General features: G+C 43.2%; 1 protein-coding gene across 6 annotated transcripts in view; it reads left to right on the forward strand.

Annotated features, from left to right (window-relative positions):
• Window positions 1-21,162, forward strand: part of NLK (nemo like kinase) — a 229,295-nt gene that overhangs the window by 79,785 nt on the left and 128,348 nt on the right. For all 6 annotated transcript variants that reach the window (XM_077312415.1, XM_077312416.1, XM_077312413.1 and 3 more), the window contains exons 2-3: window positions 12,857-12,986; window positions 20,953-21,008. In XM_077312415.1, the coding sequence (XP_077168530.1) occupies window positions 12,857-12,986; window positions 20,953-21,008 (186 nt within the window). The remainder of the gene's footprint in view (window positions 1-12,856; window positions 12,987-20,952; window positions 21,009-21,162) is intronic.

Here is a 21,162-nt window from a genome sequence, read left to right on the forward strand (position 1 = left end):
GATTGGCAGGCATTTTGAGGCACGCCAGATATATGCTGAGCCTTCCCCAGGTTGCAGTTCCCACTTGGGACTGAAGCTGTTAGTACTCCTTTTTTGCCACCTGAATTCTTTTAACCTTTTAAGAGTGGCTATGAGGGAAGATACTGAGCATTACAGTGTACTAAAGTAATAGCGAATAAAGAGATCAAAACAGATGTGCATCATATTCGCCCTACTTGCAGTGTTAACACCTCCCACATGCAGTGATGTGCCCAATAAGGGAGATAATTCAGTAATTAAGTGTAGTATCACCAATGGGAGTGTACACCATGATACTGATAATTCACTGGAGCAGCTGATCGAATTGGATTGACTACCAAAAGAACCCGCAACCTCAATAGCTAAAGTTTTGCCTCATGACTGTCCAGGTGAATTCACCTTTGCATCTACTAGAGGAAGTAGTGTTATTGACTACGTCTCAAATACCCCCAATCTTAAAGGAAAAGTAGTAGCCTTCTCGGTGGATGATTGAACTGATAGTGACCGCTTCCTACTGATCTTATCCATTAAAACAGAACTTCAACAAGAAATAACTGGGAAGACTGGGGTTCCAACAAACTTACGATTCCTAGACTTCTAAAACCTCATAATTAATATCCATGGCCCAACACCTATTTGTTACTGAAATTCTTAATAAGTTGTGTGTTTCCCTCACTAATGCAGCTGATACTACTGAGGTCATCATTTTATACAAGGAATTAATTAATAAATTCTTGGTCCAATTTACTCTCCAATCCTCAGTTTAATACAGTGTCTAGATGGTTTGATAAAGCATGTCAGCGTACAAAATCTCATCTCCATGCAGTCTATTGACAATATCGCAATTTGAAGGCATCTTCCCTCCCAGATAAATACTTTCAATTAAAGAAACAGTGGAATATTTTAATTAGAACAAAGAGGAGCAACTTTGACACTGATCAGCCAGTTAAAATCAGGCAAAGCTTCTGGCCCTGATTTAATTCCACCTGAATTACTTAAATTATACCCTGAGTGGTGTGCCAAGCCTTTGGCCACCCTCTTTACTTGGGTGGATTCTACAGGCCAAATGCCACCCTCCTGGCTAAATGCAATTATTGTCCCAATCTACAAGAAAGGAGATCCTGAGCGAACTATAGACCAATAAGTTTACTGTCTATAGTGGGTAAACTGTACGGCAGACATCTTTTGAACAAACTTACGGCATGGATGACAGAATGTGCAATTCTAGGTCCCAAGCAGGTAGGATTCCATCAGGGGAAATCTACTTTGGACTATTGTGCTCTTACTCATTTAGTTACCAAATATAGTGGGAGATATGGCAAAAAATTGTATGCAGCTTTTCTGGATTTGAAGCGAGCATTCTATCCCTAGAGATTTAATATGGGATAAACTGGCTCTGATGAAGATTGATGGTAGACTCCTATACTTATTAAGGAAGTTGCATTCCCAAACCAGCTGTCAGGTTAGATATACCCGGCTTGGAAATTTGACACCTAAAATTACAAGCAATAAAGATGTAAAGTGTTTTGGCTCCTTTTCTCTTCAATCATTTTTGAATGACCTTGTTCCTACCCTGTCCAGCATTGATGGGCATTGCCCAAAGCTTGGGCAGTTACAGATGCGGCTGTGTTACTTTCTTGCTCACACATTGGTTTAAAATGTTTGCTTTATGGATGCTTAGAGTATTGCAAAGTAAATAAGCTGCTACTGAATTATGAAAAATCTACAATATTAGTTTTTTCCAAGGCTTGGAAACCCCAAACTTGGAACCCCAAACTTGGAACAGAGGGGGTAACATGCTGGAGCAAGTTAAACATTTAAAGTATCTTGGGCTTCATTTCCAATATAGCTTATCCTGGAGATATGCTATAAATACTGCAAAAATAGTGCTCAGGCAGTACAGTTTTTCTACACAAGAGGAGATCAATATGTGCCCGCAGCACTAAGGGTTTTTAATGCCAAGTTTTGCCCCAACTGCTATATGTAATTGCAATATGGATCAATGCACTCAATCAAGATCTTGAAGATGTGCAATCCAATTTTCTGCAAAAAGATTTTAGGTGTTCCAAACTGTGTACCATACACAGCGTTATGCCTGGAACTTAATCAAATACTTTTGGCTACTAAACCCTGTTTGATAACCATTAAATTTTGGGTTCCCTTGATTTTTAGTTTGGAAACAACAAGCCCTTACATATTTAATGCTCACAGAAAATCGATCCAATTGGATAGAAATGGTTGAACATAAAATCAGAACCATCATTCAGGTCTGCTTGTAGGAAAATTAAGTGCAGAATTTTGGATACTGAATTAGACGAATTAACTAGCATAGTTGATAAAACATGCTCCCCACTTAGTATAGGAATTCAACCTAGACTGGAGTCTCCAGCTCTGTATTTTTATTAGTTAATTAATCCACAATGGAGAAGGGCTTTTACGTTATTGAGGTTAAATGTTTTACCCTCTGCCTTGCTAACTGGGAGATTCAATAACGTTCCCTATGGAAATAGAATTTGTCCATGTGAATTGAATTGTATTGAATCTGTCTTGCGTGTTCTATTGTATTGTCCGTTTTATGAAGGGATTCGAGTCAAATTTTTTCCTCCTTTGTAACTAGGTGCGCCAGGTCTTCTGACCAGGCTAAAGTACTGTTTTTAATGGACAGCCAGAACCCTGTATTGATTGAGGGTGTGGCAATGTTTTTGTCACCTGCTATTAGGATGTGTGTAGTTAGACTTCAAAGTTGAGAATTATAATGGTTCTATTGTTTTATTGTCATCCTTTGGCTTTTACATGCCTGTAATGGTTTTATTAATTCTGTTGTCCCTTTTATCATGCTAATAAATATTGATTGAATCACTTAGATCAAAGGATGATATTGCCTTATTAACTGATGAGGAGGTAGAGCCCAATATCGTTTCAGCACAGTCTGAACTGTGCTTTAAGGGGGAAGATTTGCATTTTATGTTAAACAAAGCCTTAGGTGTGTTGGCTTTGAATGAAACTGTTCCTGAAAAGGAGCAACGTGATGCCAAAAAGAAGCCCAAAGGGGCTTAAGGGGAAAGGAGAATATTTTCCTAAGATTGGTCCAGCTGAAGAAGTTTTCCCCATGCAAGAGATTTTTGAATCCAAAATTAGAGCAGAGTGAAAAAGACCACTGGTGAACAAACAAATACCATCTTTAATTTTAAAAATCTTTATTCATTGCCTTTTTATGGGGAGTCTCTTCTTCAGGTTCCATTGATCGATGCACCCATTGCAGCTTTACAGTCCAGTGGTCTTGTTTTGGAGGATGGCAAAAGTTATCTCAGTGATGCCATGGACAAGAAAGCAGAGACGGCCCTACACCATATGCATAAGACAGTGGCCATGGCAATTCTAGCTTCCTCAGCCATATCTATTATGACCAGAACAGGGATAGCTTGGTGCAGGAAGCTTTTTAGAACTGGTACCTGAAAAAGATAAAAGGGCGTCACACATGCATTAAAAGACTTTTCCTTTTCAGTTGATGCTACTTTAGATGTTCTTGTTTTTGCAGCGAGGGTCCTGGCCTCAAATGCTGTCATACACCGCCTCCTCTGGCTCATGGTATGGCTGGCCGACTATCAATCTAAGGCCATTGTCACAGCTTACCCTTTTGTTGGGGACAAGGTTTTTGGAGAACACCTGAAAAACATCCTGATTGAGACTAGGGACAAGAAAAAAGCTATACTGAGACAGGTCTGAAGAGAAAGGTTTTCCTTTAGGTCTCAGCACACCTTACCTAGGTTTAAATCAAATTATAAAAGAGGATCTTGGTATAGTAATAATAGCAATGCTAATTTTTGTCACTCAGGGTGCAGAGGAGGTTACGGATACAGAGCGGGTTGTTACTCAAACAAACCAGACAGGGCTTACAGGGATTCCAAGTCCCATAAGTCATAATGCCACAGGGGTTCCTGTGGGGAGCAGGCTTCAAAAGTTTGCAGAGAATTGGAGCCTTACCCACATAGATGCCTGAGCAAAAGACACAATCTCAGATGGTTACAAATTAGAATTAAGAAAAGAACCACCAAATCATTTTATTTCTCCCCCCAAACTCAAAGACCCCGAAAAGAGATTAAGAATCCAATCGGCCATAGATAATCTGTTGACCAGAGAAGCTATAGAGCCAATTCCCTACCAGGATCAGGGCAAAGGAGTTTATTCCATCTTTTTTACCATCCCCAAACAGAACAAGGATTGGAGAGCAATTGTAGACTTACAATTATATCTTACAATTATCTCCTACAATTAAACCATTATCTCTTCCTTCATCATTTCAGGATGAAGACCTTAAAATCTGTAGTGGAAGCTCTGTAACCAGAGTACTTAACTTCCCTGGACCTTCAGGAGGCTTACCTCCACATTCCCATCTTACCCCCCTCACAGGCGATTCCTACGATTTTGCGTTCAGGGAGCCCAATTCCAGTACAAGACTCAACCATTTGGCCCCTCCTCGGCTCCGGGGATATTTATAAAAATTTTAGTAAATGCCCTATCACATTTACTGGAAGGAATCATGATACATCCTTATTTAGATGACCTCTTACTGAGGGCACATTCCAGGGAATTAACTATCAAACACACAAACAGAACCATCGAGCTCCTTCAGCACTTCGGATTCTTGGTAAATTTTGCCAATAGTTCATTAATTCCAAGTAAAAAAATTAGAACATCTAGGAGTCATTTTAAACATGCAACAGAACAGGCTGTTCATGACGTCCCAAAAAGTGGAAAAGACAAAAAACGTAGCTTCCTCAATTATCAGGGCAAGATTCCAACCTCCTCCAGTTGGCAAGTCTAATGGGTTTGCTAATTTCCGACATAGGGACCATACAATAGGGAAGGTTCCATACCAGGTCACTTCAACACCGTCTTCGAGCCTATCAGTTCAGGATTTCAAAGAAACTGAACATGTCAATGAAAGTCCCTACAGAAACCAAACTTTCAGTGCATTGGTGGACAGATATTCACAGATGCCAGCCTGATAATAGAATGTCAGGTGCAGAAGTTATTGGCCAAGACATCCCTGTTCTGCAAATTTCATCATGTCCCACCAAGATGTCCTCCGAGATCTCAAGGGAGAACAACCATTGATTAACTTACTGTGATATGGTCCTTCTCCAAGAGGACGTCTTGTCCCACCTCTGAGCATCTTGGCTCACGGGTCATTTGTTAGAGTTTTTTGTACTGCAGAACTGTTAGGTGGCAGTATAGTTAAATTAATGGAGAAGTTCAAACAGTCAGTAACTGTAATAGATTATTTGGATTAAAGATACCCTGGTTTGTTTGTTTTTTATGTTAATTTTTGAGTTGAGAGGCTTGTCATCAGACTGGAGCACTGTGTCTTCCTTGACACAGGACAGGAAGTAAAATTAAGTCCTGCCTCCCTGTTAAATTGGTGGGAAAACTCCCACCGAGACGTCTTCCTGGCCTCAAGGAGAAGGAACATATCACGGTAAGATAACCAATAGTCGTTCTCCTCCATTCACCTCTGTTCCCATCTCTCTTGCAACTCTCCTTCTCGGTCTTTCTTCTTGCTCTCGCTCTCCTCTTGCTGCCACTCCTTGCAACTCCACTGTTTGCCTTTTATCCCCCCTCCCTCTCCCAGTGTTCCCCCATGCCCTCCCACAACTACATCATTATTAACCCAGCCCCATTCCTTCGTCATCTGCCCAGCATGCCCAGTGTCCAGCAGCTTGCATTGATTCGGACCCACCCACCCACCCGCTCTCCGGTAGACAGGCTGGGAAGGTTGGGGCCATGGCACTGCAGCAGGATGAGCTGGTCGTGTCTGTGACACTGCCTCCTGTTGCAAGTCCAGGGGGGTTGCGTTTCTTTGCCTCGCTGCCAGCAGTCGAGCCTCAGATGGCAGTTGCCGTGGCTGTAGCATAACAGGCGGCAGCAGCAGGGTTGGTGGATCTGGCTGGGTCCTCCAATTCACTGAGTTCCCCGGCATCAGGGGAGGCAGGCCAGAGGGGGGAAAGAGTCTGGGCTCCTACTCCTGCCGGGAGTCCCAGGAGACCCAGACACAGTGTGGGCCTAGCATGGGATCCAGTGGAGAGTTTGGCCATCTGTCTGATGTACCAACCACCTAATGCCCCAGCAGATGCCCTGCTGAATTTCCTGGAGCTGGTAGCTGGGTGGGCCATGCAGTTCTCTGATTGTTAATTCTTGCAGGATTCAGACCTAGTGTCTGCCATGGCAATACTGTTACGATACGATATGATAACATTTATTGTATATAGCCAAAGGCCATTACAAAACATAATTAAAAACAATATGGTACAAATACGAATAAAACAATATTTCTCCAATATTGTGTACATAAAATTGTAAATGAGAGCTACTGAGTTACAATGAGAAGAATATGGCGTATCAAGGTGGGTACTCCTGTAAAAAAGCTTTGGCTCAGATCTTCCTGGTGGCCAGACCGAAAAGTGCCAACCTATATGAAATATAGGGATCAACGTCTGATAACAGTTGAGGGACTTGGGAATGTTCAGCCTGGAGAAAAGGAGGATGAGAGGGGACATGATAGCCCTCTTTAAGTATTTGAAAGGTTGTCACTTGGAGGAGGGCAGGATGCAGAGGAAAGGACATGCAGTAATGGGTTTAAACTACAAGTACAACGATATAGGCTAGAGATCAGGAGAAAAATTTTTCACAGTCAGAGTAGTTCAGCAGTAGAATAGGCTGCCTAAGGAGGTGGTGAGCTCCCCCTCACTGGCAGTCTTCAGGCAAATGTTGGATACACACTTTTCTTGGATGCTTTAGGATGCTTTGGACTGATCCTGCATTGAGCAGGGGGTTGGACTAGATGGCCTGTATGGCCCCTTCCAAGTCTATGATTCTATGAAGGAAGTCCCTCTCACACTTGATTCTGGAGGTGCTGTCGGAGCCAGCTGTTATCTTTGTACAGATGGGGGTAACCAGCTGAAGAGGCAAGCCTTTAAATCCACAAAGAAAATAAACGCATTCCTGTGTAACAGGCTTCAGTACTTATCTCTGTTTTCTGGTATTGTGTGTGCTGAACCAAAGCAGCTCATACCCCAAGTTAAGAGAGAACAAACTCAATGTGGCATGAAATTAGCACACAACCATTAGTTCATTATGTTTATATTGGTACCAGTTACAAGCATGACTGATCTTTTTATGAATGATTAAAGTAAATGCTGCTTTGTGCTTGTTTTAACCTTAAATTATTGAGAAACTGCAGCCCACAACAATATTGGGGCTATTTGAGAAACAACCTCATAAAATATTGGGGTAGGGGTGGGTAGGGAGATTATATGTTCAAGGTTTATAACTAGATTGAAACTTTTAAAAAGATGTCTTATAAATTAAGAGTTCCCAAATTGGGTGGTATGCACCCTGGGGGAAGTAGAAGGATCCAGGTGCAGCGGTGAGGAATTTTGGGGCGGCAGGGTGGCAACAGTCTGACTCTTCCTGCTCTGGCTGCATTTTTCTAGTGAGAGACATTCCAAGATGTTTTGCCATTGGCTTCCACTGGGTAGTAGCAGCCCTGGATGTCCTTGATGGTCTCCCATCCCAGTGGTGACTAATGCCAACCCTGTTTCAATGTAGTTAATATTAATCAGTTTAATCTCATTGGCAAAATAGGTAGCATTTTATAAGAGAACTAGTAGAAAGCCTGCTGCAAGGAGAAAAGCAGTGGGCACTAGCGGGATGGTATATTGGTGTGCGGGGGAGGCAGTGGCAGCGAGGAGTGGACAGGGCACGTGAGTACCTGCAGGGAAGCTCCTCTGCCGGCGCCACGTTCTCCGCGGCACGGCTGGAGGCTTGTTGAAGGTTCGATGGTGTAGGCCGCATGCTGCGCACAGCCTTCTCTGGCGGGCTTCCTCAAACTCCTCATGTGGGGTGTGCATGATTCTTCAGCGGCAGCAGCTCTGGCGCCTCCTGCTAGCAGCCACTGTCGGCTTCTCCCATGCACCGCTAGCTTCTGGTGGCCGCTGCCTCCTCTTGTGCACCACTGCGGCATTCTGGTGGGTGCTAGCACTGTGGCCTGCTGGCTGTGGCCGACACCTTCTCCTCCTGACAGCTGTCGCCACCTTAGCCTGGGCGCCACCACTCCCACCTCCTCCTGTGCGCCGCCACCACCTTCTCCCGGCTGCTACCACTTCCTCCTCCTGGTGAGGCAAGCAGCTGCATTGGGTGGGCAGGGCCGGATCCAAGTCTGGACCGTCTCAGCGGCCCAGACACACTCCACCCACCAGGCCATTTCACAAATATATATAGGCACAATGGATAAGGACGAGGGGGAAAGCCTGTTGTATCCAGGAATACAAGGGGTGTTAGAGCTTGGTGATGGGAAGAGGAAGGGGAGTAGTCCAGTCTGTTAGGGCATGGGGTTGAATATGTGTATTGTGGGGGGGGGGTTGTGGTGGTGTGGTGGCAAATGAGGGCATGGGTGTGGAGATATGGGTGTCAAGAACCTGTGGTGTGGAATGTTCGCTGAGTGTGGGAGAGGACTGACCTTTGGGAATTGTGGCATAGTGGTTACAGATGAGCTTTCCAGAGCCATGTCTTCAGATATGGGAAGGCAAAATCAGACTGGAGACTCTTCTTAGGGGGAGATTACATGGCAACCAATTCCCCCCAGTTCTGCATTCAACCTCATTTCCCTTCTTGTATGAATTAGGCCACAGACACCAACATGCCCCCCTGCCCTAATACACATGGGGTAGTCACAATACACAGGTGTCCACCCTATTCCTTTTGTCTCCATTTTTTTACAGTTGATAAAATGTTCAGACCAGTGAAAGGTGAGGCCTGGAGAGCTCCTGGAATTGTACATCATCTGCAGACTATAAAGATCATCTCCACAGGCAGAAAGGGCTGCTTTGGTATTTACAATACAATACAATACCTTTATTGGCATAAAGCAGATAAGCAGGATAAAGTTAGTCAGGATACGTCAGACAGTTTAAATTTAAAAACTGAGGACAGAAATTCAGCCGTAATAAAAGTGACGTCGGCATCCTTATCACTCAGTAAAAATTGGCAAATCAGGTCTCTTGAATGGTTTCTCCGTTTTGGTATGAGAGGTATGATGTGCCTTCTCTGTTCAGTGAACAAGGGACAATCCAGTAGGATATGTTGGATGGTGTCAGGAGAACTTGATTCACAGGTGCAAAGTCTGTTTTCGAAGGGGATCTTGGCAAATCTCCCTTGTAATACTTTAGATGGAAAGGCGTTAAGCCGAGCAAGCGAAAATGCTCTGCGATGGAGGGGATTTGCCAAGTTATGGAAATAAGCCGGCATTATCCCGTGCTTCACTTGGAGACCAAGTGCATGGGGAGAGCAGATTGCTGGCACAGTGGGTGCTTTGGTATTTGAACAGGGCTGTTGTGGAGAAGAAACATTGATTGCCTCCCTCACAGGTTGTTGTGGAGTTGAAACACTTGAGTCTACAGCACAGGGTTGTTGTGCAGTCAAAAACAGGAGGCAAAAGTACCTCCACAACATCCAGCTTCATCCACACAACAACCCTGTGTGGTAGGCCTCAAAGAGTTGCTTGGTTGCTTCTTCCCTCCAACAGCGAGGACGGCCAGAGCGCTATTTTAAGTGAGGGGGCTTTTCTGTGTCCTCCCTGTCATCCAACAGTTTGTTGTTGTTGTTGTTGTTAGTTGCGAAGTCATGTCCGACCCATCGCGGCCCCATGGTCAATAATCCTCCAGGCCTTCCTGTCCTCTGCCATTCCCCGGAGTCCACTTAAGCTCGCACCGATTGCTTCACCGATTCCATCCAGCCATCTCATTCTCTGTCACCCCCTTCTTCTTTTGCCCTCGATCGCTCCCAGCATTAGGCTCTTCTCCAGGGAGTCCTTCCTTCTCATGAGGTGGCCAAAGTATCTGAGTTTCATCTTCAGGATCTGGCCTTCTAAGGAGCAGGCAGGGCTAATCTCCTCTAGGACTGACCGGTTTGTTCGCCTTGCAGTCCAAGGGACTCGCAAGAGTCTTCTCCAGCACCAGAGTTCAAAAGCCTCAATTCTTTGACGCTCGGCCTTCCTTATGGTCCAACTTTCGCAGCCATACATTGCAACTGGGAATACCATAGTGTTGACTAGATGCACTTTTGTTGGCAAGGTGACGTCTCTAATTTTTAAGATGCTGTCAATCAAATCAAATTTATTTTAATACAGCACTGCGGCCAGATAAAACAGATAGCGAGAAAAAACATTTCAGAGTAGAAAATTGCAAAAAATTGCAAAATCAGGGAGCCAGTACAAAATTTACAATATATAAAATTGTATAATTGATGGGTACATTATAAAAAATGCATAGTAAAATTCCTCTAAAAATCTTCACTTAAGCTTAAGTTGTCTTTCCCGTGTGCTGTCTAGATTTGCCATAGCTTTCCTCCCCAGGAGCAAGCATATTTTAATTTCTTTGCTGCAGTCCCCATCTGCAGTGATCTTGGAGCCCAGGAAAATAAAATCTATCACTACCTCCATTTCTTCCCCATCTATTTGCCAGGAATTGAGATGGCCGGATGCGATGATCTTTGTTTTCTTGATGTTGAGTTTCAAGCCAGGTTTTGGACTCTCCTCCTTCACTTGCATCAACAGGCTCTTTAGTTCCTCTTCCCTTTCTGCCATTGGAGTGGTATCATCTGTATATCTGAGGTTGTTGATATTTCTCCCTGCAACCTGTCAACAGCCAGGGACAAACTGGCTGAGAACTTCCCAGATTGCCCATGGCTGGGCTGGGGGGCGGGCTGTGTAACCTCCATATGGTTTCAAAGTTTGGATGGTAGGGCCAGTCCGATCTTAGGACCAATTGGAAGGCACTTTGCGCCTTCCAATTGGTCCATAGACCGGACTGATCGGACTAGCCCCGCCCACTCTCCACCCTACTAGGCCTTAGCTTTTTATATTTACATTTATATTTACATTTTACATTTACCAAAACTGATTTTCCGTTTAGTGGACTTTTTCATAGACTACCTGAAGCAAGAACCCTTGTGCAGCTACTCCCTGGGCACTGGGCAGCAAACTCACTTCACGGAGATGGAATTTAGTTTTAGGGGTGGAACAGGGAGCTTAGAGTGGACAAAAAATATTTCCAACCAATTTCCTGAACGAATACCCAGGTACAAGATGCATACAGTGTGTTTGAGTGATACATGGCTTTTTGCCTACAAAAGGATCATGTGGTGATAGTCTGGAGAAAAGAACAAAAATGCCACTGCTTCTTCATTTTAATCATTTTCTCTGATAATGGGAGACAGCCAGGCCAAAGGAAGGTGTAAGGCAAGAAATACTGCCTTGCGTTCAATTGGTCTGGCTTGGTTTTGTATGTCATTATCATTGATATTTATTCTGATAGAAAGACCAGCCAACAATTTTAACCAGCACAGTTGTATAAAAGTAAATTTATTATACAACGATTGATTTTGAATTTTTCAGTGTATTATTCTACTTGTCATGTACTGCTTTTTGTGCAATGTTTATGCAATGTTTATTTTTTCAATACCTCACTTCCTTTTGCACCATTCAATAAACACTGTTCATGTGTATTTTTCAAGTTGATTTCCCAGGATAAGTGCAGGAAGTAACCCAGCATTCTGACTCTGGGCAAAGTCTAATTCAGCCTTTCTCAACTTTTTAACTGTTGAAAAACCCCTGAACCATTCTTCAGGCTTTGAGAACCCCCAGAAGTGGTGCGATCAGGCAGAATATGGTGGGAAGTGTAGCCGTGTACATGCCCACCTGGTGCCCCTCCCCTTCCCATCCCTTGCAGTCCCTTGGGAGGGGGGTTGACATGACCACCCAATAAATGTTTAACAAATTTAAAAAAAAACACAAAATTAACCGTTCGAGGGCTGTCAAGAAAACTCCTGCTTGAGAAAGTCTGGTCGAATCCCAGACAGCCAGAGTTTTAGGCAGCACAGTCCACCTATCATTTGCAGCTGCTGGAACTGGCACGATACAACTAAGCTGTATTGTCTCTCCCCCCCCCCCCCCGGCTATATTGTAATAATGTATTACAGGTGGGGTTGTCCAGCTCTGCACCAGAGATCAAGTCCAGGGTGTGTTCTGCTGGATGGGTGGGGCCAGTAACACACTGTGAGATTGACACTAGGTCCAGATTCTGACTTGAGGCGGGTTCATCTGCATGCATTTGAAGTCTCCCGAAATAAGTACCCTGGGGTCCTGCAATGCCCAGGCAGCTGCCATCTCAAGTAGATCGGTAGGACATCTGCTGGTGTCTGGTACACCAACCACCTGACCAGTTTCTTGACTGAGTCCCATCCCAGGCCCATGCCTTCAATAGGATCACTGACATGGAGAGTGCCCTGGATCCAAACTGTGGTCTGGGACTGATGGAGGACTGAGTAAACTAGTAGGGCTAGTTCTTTCAGGGTACAGTTCGAAAGCTTTACCCTCCCTTGGTGAGGTTTTGGTCATGCATGCCAGGTTTGCAAAGTTGTGGTCTAATTGATAGACTTAGCACTATACTGTGTCAGTATTGGAGCTGGGTTATTTCCCTTAGCACTGCAAGTCCCCCTCCCCGCATTCCACAGGGAGGGACAGCTGAGAATTCCTTCGCCAAGGAACATTTCTGTGGTTGTTGTCTTGATTCTTGTTAGCTTCCCTTGAAGCCAAATCTAGGTTAAAAAGCATTGAGAACTAGAGCAGAAATAGTTCCAGGATTTTTGTTTCCTTAATGTGCTCCTATGAGCTGTTCAAACTAACCCAGCTAATGTTTTAATTTATTCTTTGTGATAGGAGTGGACAGGGGCTTAAAAGAAAGCTTGGCGCTTAATTTGTTGTTGTTTCTTCCTTCTTCAGGTCGGTAACAGATCCACGAGATGGAAAGAGAGTTGCACTCAAAAAGATGCCCAACGTCTTCCAAAATCTGGTCTCTTGCAAAAGGGTCTTCCGCGAATTGAAGATGTTGTGTTTTTTTAAGCATGACAATGTAAGTGTGTTACAATAAAATCAGAGTCCAGTAGCACCTTGAAGACCAACAAATATTTATTCAGGGTGTGAGCTTTCGAGTGCAAGAACTCTTCATCAGACTATGAACTCTTTACATCAGTGGTCCCCAACCCGCGGGCCGCAGCCCGGTGCCGGTCCGTGAAGGCCTTGGAGCCGGGCCGCAGCTCCCTCTTCCGCCCCCCCCCTCGAAGCGAGAAGCTCGCCAGGCCGCGAGCAAATCGGCCGCCGATTTGCAATCTCCCTTTCTAGTCTGTTCTTGAGGTCCTTTTGCAATAAAACAGCTACTTTCATGTCCCTTATTGAATGTCCTGGAAGGTTGAAGTGTTCCCCTACAGGTTTTTCAATTTTGTGGTTTTTGATATCAGACTGGTGCTTATTAATTCTTTGGCGTAGGGTTTGACCTGTTTGACCTATGTAGAGAACAGAGTTGTTGTGTCTTGTAGTCGAGGTCTCTCCAACATTTGTCTGATTCTCTTAATTACTGTGCCTCGAACTTGCCTTTGAAGGAAAGTCAGTTTAATGCCAAACAAGATAGCTAGCCTAAACCTGGTGCTGATGCATCCCTGGATTCCTGTGAACTATGGTGAACCTGGGGATTGCATCTCCTGCTAACTTAGGTCAGGTAACCTTGTTAGTAAGGGTCACTCTTCATTCACGGTTTGAATCAGCAGGGTGAGGCTGCGAGAGGGTCTTTACATTCCCAAGCCTGGCACATTATTGTTAGTTGTGCTTATTTAGGGAGCAAGTCTTACATTTGTACAAGTCCTAAATGTACTTACACATCTCTTGCTCCTCTCCCCAGCCTGTACAAAGGGTGCCTGCTTTGAACTTATTTTAAGGAATGTATTACATTATTGCCAGTGTATTCTTCATACCATGTTGCAGTGAGGCACTATACGTTGAAATGGCCTTTTGCAGCCAATTTAAAAGGGGGCTTAAACAAGCTTAAACAAATGCCAGTGGAAATGTTCTTAATAGAGGAGTCAATAGTCCTCACCAGAATAACTACTGTCTTGATTTACTATGCAGAGGATGTTCTGCTACAGGGTTTGGGGGAGATCTTACTGAAGACATTATATGCCGTAGTGGGCAGAAGCCCTGAGGTCAATGGCCCGGGCTGGCCCAATCATGTGAGATCTCAGGAATAGGCCCTGGTGAGTCCTTGGAGGGGAGACCAGCAAGGACTGTCAGGGTTGCTCTGCAGAGACAGGCAATGTCTTGAAAACCCAACAGGGCGGCCAGACTTTGGCTGCAACTTGATGGCCAGGAAAAAAAGTGTGCAGAAGATCTTTGTCTTTCACAAAACTAAATACAGCCCTGTGCTTGGCACTGATTATCTGTAAATCAACCTCACACTACTAGGAAGGCTTCAAAAGTCTAATTTCTACTTGTGTATAAAATGCAGCTTTTGTTAAATTAATATAATTATCAGCATCAACATTGTAAATAAAACGTGAGTTTTTATTCTCATATCATTTTTTGTTCCCTTGTGCTATGTTTTTCCTGTTTAAATGAGCATGTTATTATATTGCTTGTGGAAAAATAGCCAAAAAACCCACCATTAATTAATTCCTCATATTAGAAATGTCTGTGTAGAACACTGGCTTTTAGACAGAATAACATTCAAGCTACCCAGTTATTGGTACACTTGGTCCATCAGCGTCGTATGGGAGAGCGGTATAAAAATCTAAATAAATAAACAAACAAACAAATAAATAAAGGTCAGGCTTGTCTTCTCAGACCAGCAGTGGCTCTTCAGGGTATCTGGGCTGAGACTTTCACATCACCTATTTATTTACTTGTTTGTTTATGTTTTGACTTTTATTCCTCCCTTTCTCAAAAAGACTGAGGGTCGATTACAATGTCGAGAAAATACATACATTCTAAAAATATACAAAAATAAAATGTATAATTAGTTACATGCAGTTAAAACATTTTAAAATTATGCAGCTGATATTGTGTTTCATAGTGTTCCTATATAGGAAGGGGGGGTCCACTTAACTCTCACTGAACTGCATAGCCTGCTGGTCCGGTGGATGATCTCTTAAGGCCAGTTTGATCTCCCTGGGGCCAGAGACCCTCTGGGGGACATTTTGGGAGGGGTGGCCCCAAAGAAATGAGTATCTCAAACCATTTAGGATTTTAAAGGTAAGAATCAGAACCTAGAATCTGATTTGGTTTCAACAAGGAGCCAGTGTAACTGGGAGAGCACAGACTGTATACGGGCAGTGCAACTGCCTAGTAAGGAGCTGTGCAACTGCATGCTGGACCAGTTCCAAGGTTGCCCTTTATTTATTTGTTTGTTTGTTTGTTTGTTTATTTATATATATGCTGCCCTCTCCAAGGGCTCAGGGCGGTTTACAGAAAACAGGGAAGGATACAATTAACATATGGTAACAGGTAATAATAACAGTAATAACATTATAACAATAATAACAAGATCATAACAATAACATTATATAATAGAAATTGCGAGAGCCTCAGCTCAACTCTTACTGGACCCAGTGGGTAAAACCGATTATTTTATTAGTGTATATAGATTAGTGTATATTGATTAGTGTATATAGATTAGTGTTTTATTGGTGTATATAGAGTGAGTTACAGTAATCTAGCCTGGAGGTTACCATTGCATAGCTCACTGCGGCTAGGTTGGGTGTTAACAGATAGGGTTACCTGATAGGGTGCTAGTTACTTATAATCTGGTATCTTTAACTGAAATCTGGGTTCTTCTGTATGGCAAGCATCTTCTGTATGTGTCCCCTCTATAAATATTATTAAAGTAGTACATATTTTATAAAACAGATAATGTGTAAAAAGCCTTAAAAGATTACAAATAAGTGCTCCAGGAAGAATGTAAAAACATTCTCTAAATTAAAGTATTCCCTTGTTAAGAGATAAACTTCTTGGAAACGAGCAGTGAAAATGGGTAGAACTGAAATGCTCATGATGACAACATGAAGAAGAAGAAGAGTTGGTTCTGATATGCCGCTTTTCTCTACCCGAAGGAGGCTCAAAGCGGCTTACAATTGCCTTCCCTTTCCTCCCCCCATAACAGACACCCTATGAGGTGGATGAGGCTGAGAGAACCCTGAAATTCACTGCTCAGTCAGAACAGCTTTATTAGTGCTGTGGCAAGCCCAAGATCACCCAGCTGGCTGCATGTGGGGGCATGCCAGATTAGAAGTCCGCACTCCTAACCACTACACCAAACTGGCTCTCAGAGAAACTAAATCAGACATATTTGTACTATCCAAGGCTAGCATTGGTGGTTTAATAGTAGGTCTTGTACTTAATGCAATGACTAAATTCCCAGTAAAAGAAACTTGGACTAAAATTAAAAGAGAAATGAGATGGAACATCTTTATACTATCCAAGATTAACATTGGTAGTTTAGCAGTACAAGGACAATAGAGGAGGACTTCCCTGATCATGGAGCCATTGAGCAGGATGACACTCAAAGCTATTGGAGCTCAGGAATAGATTTCAGGCCCTTGAAGAGGAGATGGAAGTAGCAAAAAGGGCAGAGGAGGAACCAAGATGAAATCAAAGCTGAAGTGAAGAGGGCATGGGGATAGGAGGAAATGGCACTGGTAGGAAAGTGTTGGCCATCGGTGTGAAATGCCTGATCCCCTAGTCTGAGGTGTGTTGCTTGCCAGAGGCAACGATTAAGAAGAAGAGTTGGTTTTTATACCCCGCTTTTGATTACCTGAAGGAGTCTCAAAGCGGCTTGCAAGTGCCTTTCCTTTCCTCTTCCCACAACAGACATCCTGTGAGGGAGGTGAGGCTGAGAGAGCTCTGAGATTACTGAAGAAGTTGATTCTCATATGCCGCTTTTCTCTACCCGAAGGAGTCTCCAAGCAGTTTACAATCGCCTTCCCTTTCCTCTCCCCACAACAGACACCCTGTGAGGGAGGGGAGGCTGAGAGGGCCCTGATATTACTGCTCAGTCAGAGCAGCTTTATCAGTGCTGTGACCAACCCAAGATCATCCAGCTGACTGCATGTGGAGAAGTGGGGAATCAAATCTGGCTTGCCAGATTAGAAGTTGGTGCTGCTAAACATTACACCTAACCACTACACCAAGATATTACAAACCGGATGTCAAAACTGTTCAAATCTGCTCAAATTATTATGTTTTTTCTGTTTGTTATGTCACCCTTCATAGCAGGGCCCAGGGGAGCTCACAACTGTCATACATATCACATAAAATGAGTAAAACCAGTTTGATGTAGTGGTTAGGAGTGTGGACTTCTAATCTGTCAAGCCAGGTTCGATTCTGCACTCCCCCACATGCAGCCAGCTGGGTGACCTTGGGCTCATATAAACCTGTTCTAACCAGCGCTCTCTCAGCCTCACCCACCTCACAGGGTGTCTGTTGTGGGGAGAGGAAAGGGAAGGCAATTGTAAGCCACTTTGAGACTCCTTTGGTAGAGAAAAGCAGCATATGAGAACCAACAACTTCTTCCTCTTTCTCTTCTTCTTCTTTTTTTTATATACAAGTTTTTTTATTTTCATAAAGATAGAAATATAGGTTGCAATACGAGTTATTAATACAAAAACAGTAAATAAAATATAATCATCGTTTGAAAATATACGACCCCACATTAACTACACAGTGATATAAACTTTTGCCCAAAACTGAGTCTAAGAGCCATCCACATTTCCACTACATTAAAAAAGGCCTATTTAGATATACAAAAGAAAAGTTGTTATTAATCAACTTACTTGAGAGATCGTAGACCTCACGTTAACTGCTTGATACAATCTAAGAGCTATCCTGACAGATATTTCTAAGTTTAAGTTAGATGCCTAACATTAAACATTTCTTGTAGAACAGTATGAGTTTTGGCCCTGTATCAATACCCTAATGAAGGGAAAGGAAAGTAGGGTTTGCCTTAAAGATGTACCAAAAAAAAAATTACAAGAGGATTTCATAGCTTCTCCTTATCCTTAATACAGATACATCTACAAAACAATTTATACTTGACCCGTTCTAAGAGCCATCCTGACAGGTATAAGTTGAGAGCTTTGCATTTTCTATAGATCAGTGTGAGCTTTGGCCCTATAACAATACACTAATAAAGAAAAAATAAGGGGGGGAAACCCCATTTTATATTTCCAACACGAACGATTATATTACCTATATGCCTACAAAGGAAAAGAAACAAGAGAGAAAGAGACACTGCTTCCCCTTTTTCATAAAAATAGAAATATTACAAAAATAGAAATATAACATTAAACATAAAACAATATGAGCTTTCGGTCTTCTTAAGGGGGTCTCATATCGAGGCTTGCTACATCTTGTCGTTCCCGTAGACTTATATTCTGTCCCTATGCCTTTGGCGTAGAAAGTGCAGTTGTACTCTTTCCTGCAGAGTATGCATCGATAAATCTTGAGGCTGTTGCACCTCCTGGACTCCAGTATCAATACAATTATTTTCCCAAAGAGCTCCTTTAAATCGGTTACTTTCACTACAGATCCATATTTCTTTTGATTGATTTTTGTACACTGTTGCTTTGAGATGGCTGTATGTCTTTTTAAAAAGGATGTCCTTATCTGGGCTGCAGAACTCCGGCATCCCCTTTTCCGTCTCCAGAATTTCAGATTTCTCTTCTACTGTTGGTTTTCCACCTTGTTTAGAGCTGTCATCAGGCGCTGTTATTGATCCATCATTCCTGTTGGAGACTTCTTCCTTGGCATCTTGGATCTCCTTGAAGATATGAATTTAAGATTTCTCTTCTACTATTGGTTTTCCACCTTGTTTAAAGCTGTCATCAGCCACTGTTATTGATCCATCATTCCTGTTGGATCAAGGAAATCCAAGATGGCATTTTTAACCAATCCTTCTGTAAATACTTTGAAATCTTGGGTTTGTGTCTCTATTAGATGAGCCAATCTTTTTAACATAGACATGTTTTTGACTTAAAAAACAATAGTCGGCCTCAAACAATTTTACAAGTGGCCAGTAGAGGTCCTCTGTTTTATCCTCTGGCATGTGACGTATTGAAGTCAGTAAGGCAAATATTCTCGTGCTGGAACAGAGTTCTCGTGAGATCTTCCCATTCACAGCTCTTATCTCTTATCTCCGAAAACCAAAACAATTACAATAAGAGCTTTTGCCAATTAATTTGAGTTGATTTGAGTCCTTCTTCTGCTTAGTTAGGAGAATTAGCCTGCCTCATAACGAGGTGGCTTCGGGCAGAGCAGAGTAAGAGGAGGGGGGAAACAAAGGGCTTTGATGCAGGAAGAGAGATGGAGAAAAAAAAAAACGAGAGATACTTACAGTAAATGATGTTTTGGAACTCAACCGATGTCCTCCCTTCAGTTCACAACGTTCATTTGCAGTAAATCGTCGTGTAAGGTTGATTACTTTAAGATTAAAGAGAGAAAAGAAAGTCCGAGATAGAAAATAGTAGTCGTCCTCTGGACCTGGAACACTGACAGCCTATAATCCAGGGAGATATACTCCCTAAAGGATTGGAGACGGCCCCAAGAACTTCCTGGGTAGAAAGGTGAGGTGGGGTTTGCGTACCCCTCCTCTTTTCTGCCAATTGCTTGCGCAGTTGACCCCTGTCAGGCTTCAGAGATAGCAGAGCAGATGCCCTGCCACCCTCTCAGAACGACATCTTTAGCCACCCTCTTTCTCTTCTTCTAAAAACCTACGATTATTGGCAAATCTCAGACAGAATTAAATTTCAGAAAGGACACAGGTGTATTCTATGACGTCCGTGGTGTTTTTGGTCAATAGGGAGACCAGTCATATTATCATCATTATTATTATTTAAAGCCCGCCTTCCTCCTGGGACTCAAGGCATGTTACATAAAAATATATCCCCATAAAACCAACCCCTTAAAACCAATTTAATCACAACACACCAAGATGGCTAAACCCTCCTACCTCCAACAGTCATCAACAAAGGGGTTCACTCAATAGTATAGCACAGCCTGAGGCGGCCCCATTGATCCTGAAAACCCAGCCTCAACCAAAGACCTGGTGGAAGAGTTCTATTTTACAGGCCCTGCAGAACTTTGTCAGCTGTCAGGGCCCTCAACTCGCCTGGGAGCTCATTCCACCAGGTTGGGTCTGGACTGAAAATGCCCTGGCTCAGTTCAATGCTAGGCGTATCTCTCTGGGGCCCGAGACCACCAACAGATTAGTACCTGCAGAATGAAGGGCCCTGTGGGGGGCATAAAGAGACAAGCACTTCCTCAGATAGGCAGGCCCCAAGCTGCGAATGGCCTTAAAGGTTAAACCTTGAACTTTGGCATGTATTGGAGTCACTGTGGGTAGGCAGGTAGTTGTGAGTTCATGCTTTCTTCAGCGGTTTGGACTTGTAAATGTTTGCTGTATATTGGGGTGATGTAACTTTTGATTGTCCTCTTTTTTATGGCCTATGATATATGATAGGTTACACATTGAATATTGCCTTGAATCTAAGATATTGCCTATAAATAAATGTTTGTTTCTTATTTGATTTATTGACCACCACTCTCGGGCCCAGCTGGCTCAAGGCAGTTTATAATAAAACCCCAATAAACATCAATAAAAATACAAATTATAAAATCCCCTGGCCGCATAACCCCATTCTACTCCCTCCCAACTCACCAGTCCAACACGGGCCAAATAGCCCTATCCCAGCATGCACCACCAGCTGACCTCGGGGGAGGTCTGCCTTAGGTGTTCAGAACATCCTGAGGAGGGACCCCAGATCTTCCACAGCCTGAACCAAATGCCTGGTGGAAGAACTCCATCTTGCAAGCCCTGCTGAACTGAATATTATCCACTGTGGATCCAGTATTGGCAGTACCTTATCTTCCTGAGGTCCAGTTTGCCTTGTCTCCCCACTCCCCTTTCAATTGCCCATTCTGTATTTAATGTTGTGTCTCTGGAGTAAGGACTTCTAGTGTTCCAAGTAATAAAATCATCTTTCCTGTTTGTTTTTTAGGTACTCTCTGCTCTTGACATACTCCAACCACCACACATTGACTACTTTGAAGAAATGTATCCTAAATGTTAAACCAGCAGCCTTTTATGGTATGATTGTCTCCATGCTATGGAAATTGGGTGCTGGCTTTGAATTTCTAATCCTTCAGCGTTTTTGGAAACGGGGAATGTGGAAGGTAGCAAAGCCATCATAGCCCATATTGGAAACTAT

Source organism: Paroedura picta, chromosome 15 (genome assembly GCF_049243985.1).
Source record: "Paroedura picta isolate Pp20150507F chromosome 15, Ppicta_v3.0, whole genome shotgun sequence".
Taxonomy (NCBI): domain Eukaryota; kingdom Metazoa; phylum Chordata; class Lepidosauria; order Squamata; family Gekkonidae; genus Paroedura; species Paroedura picta.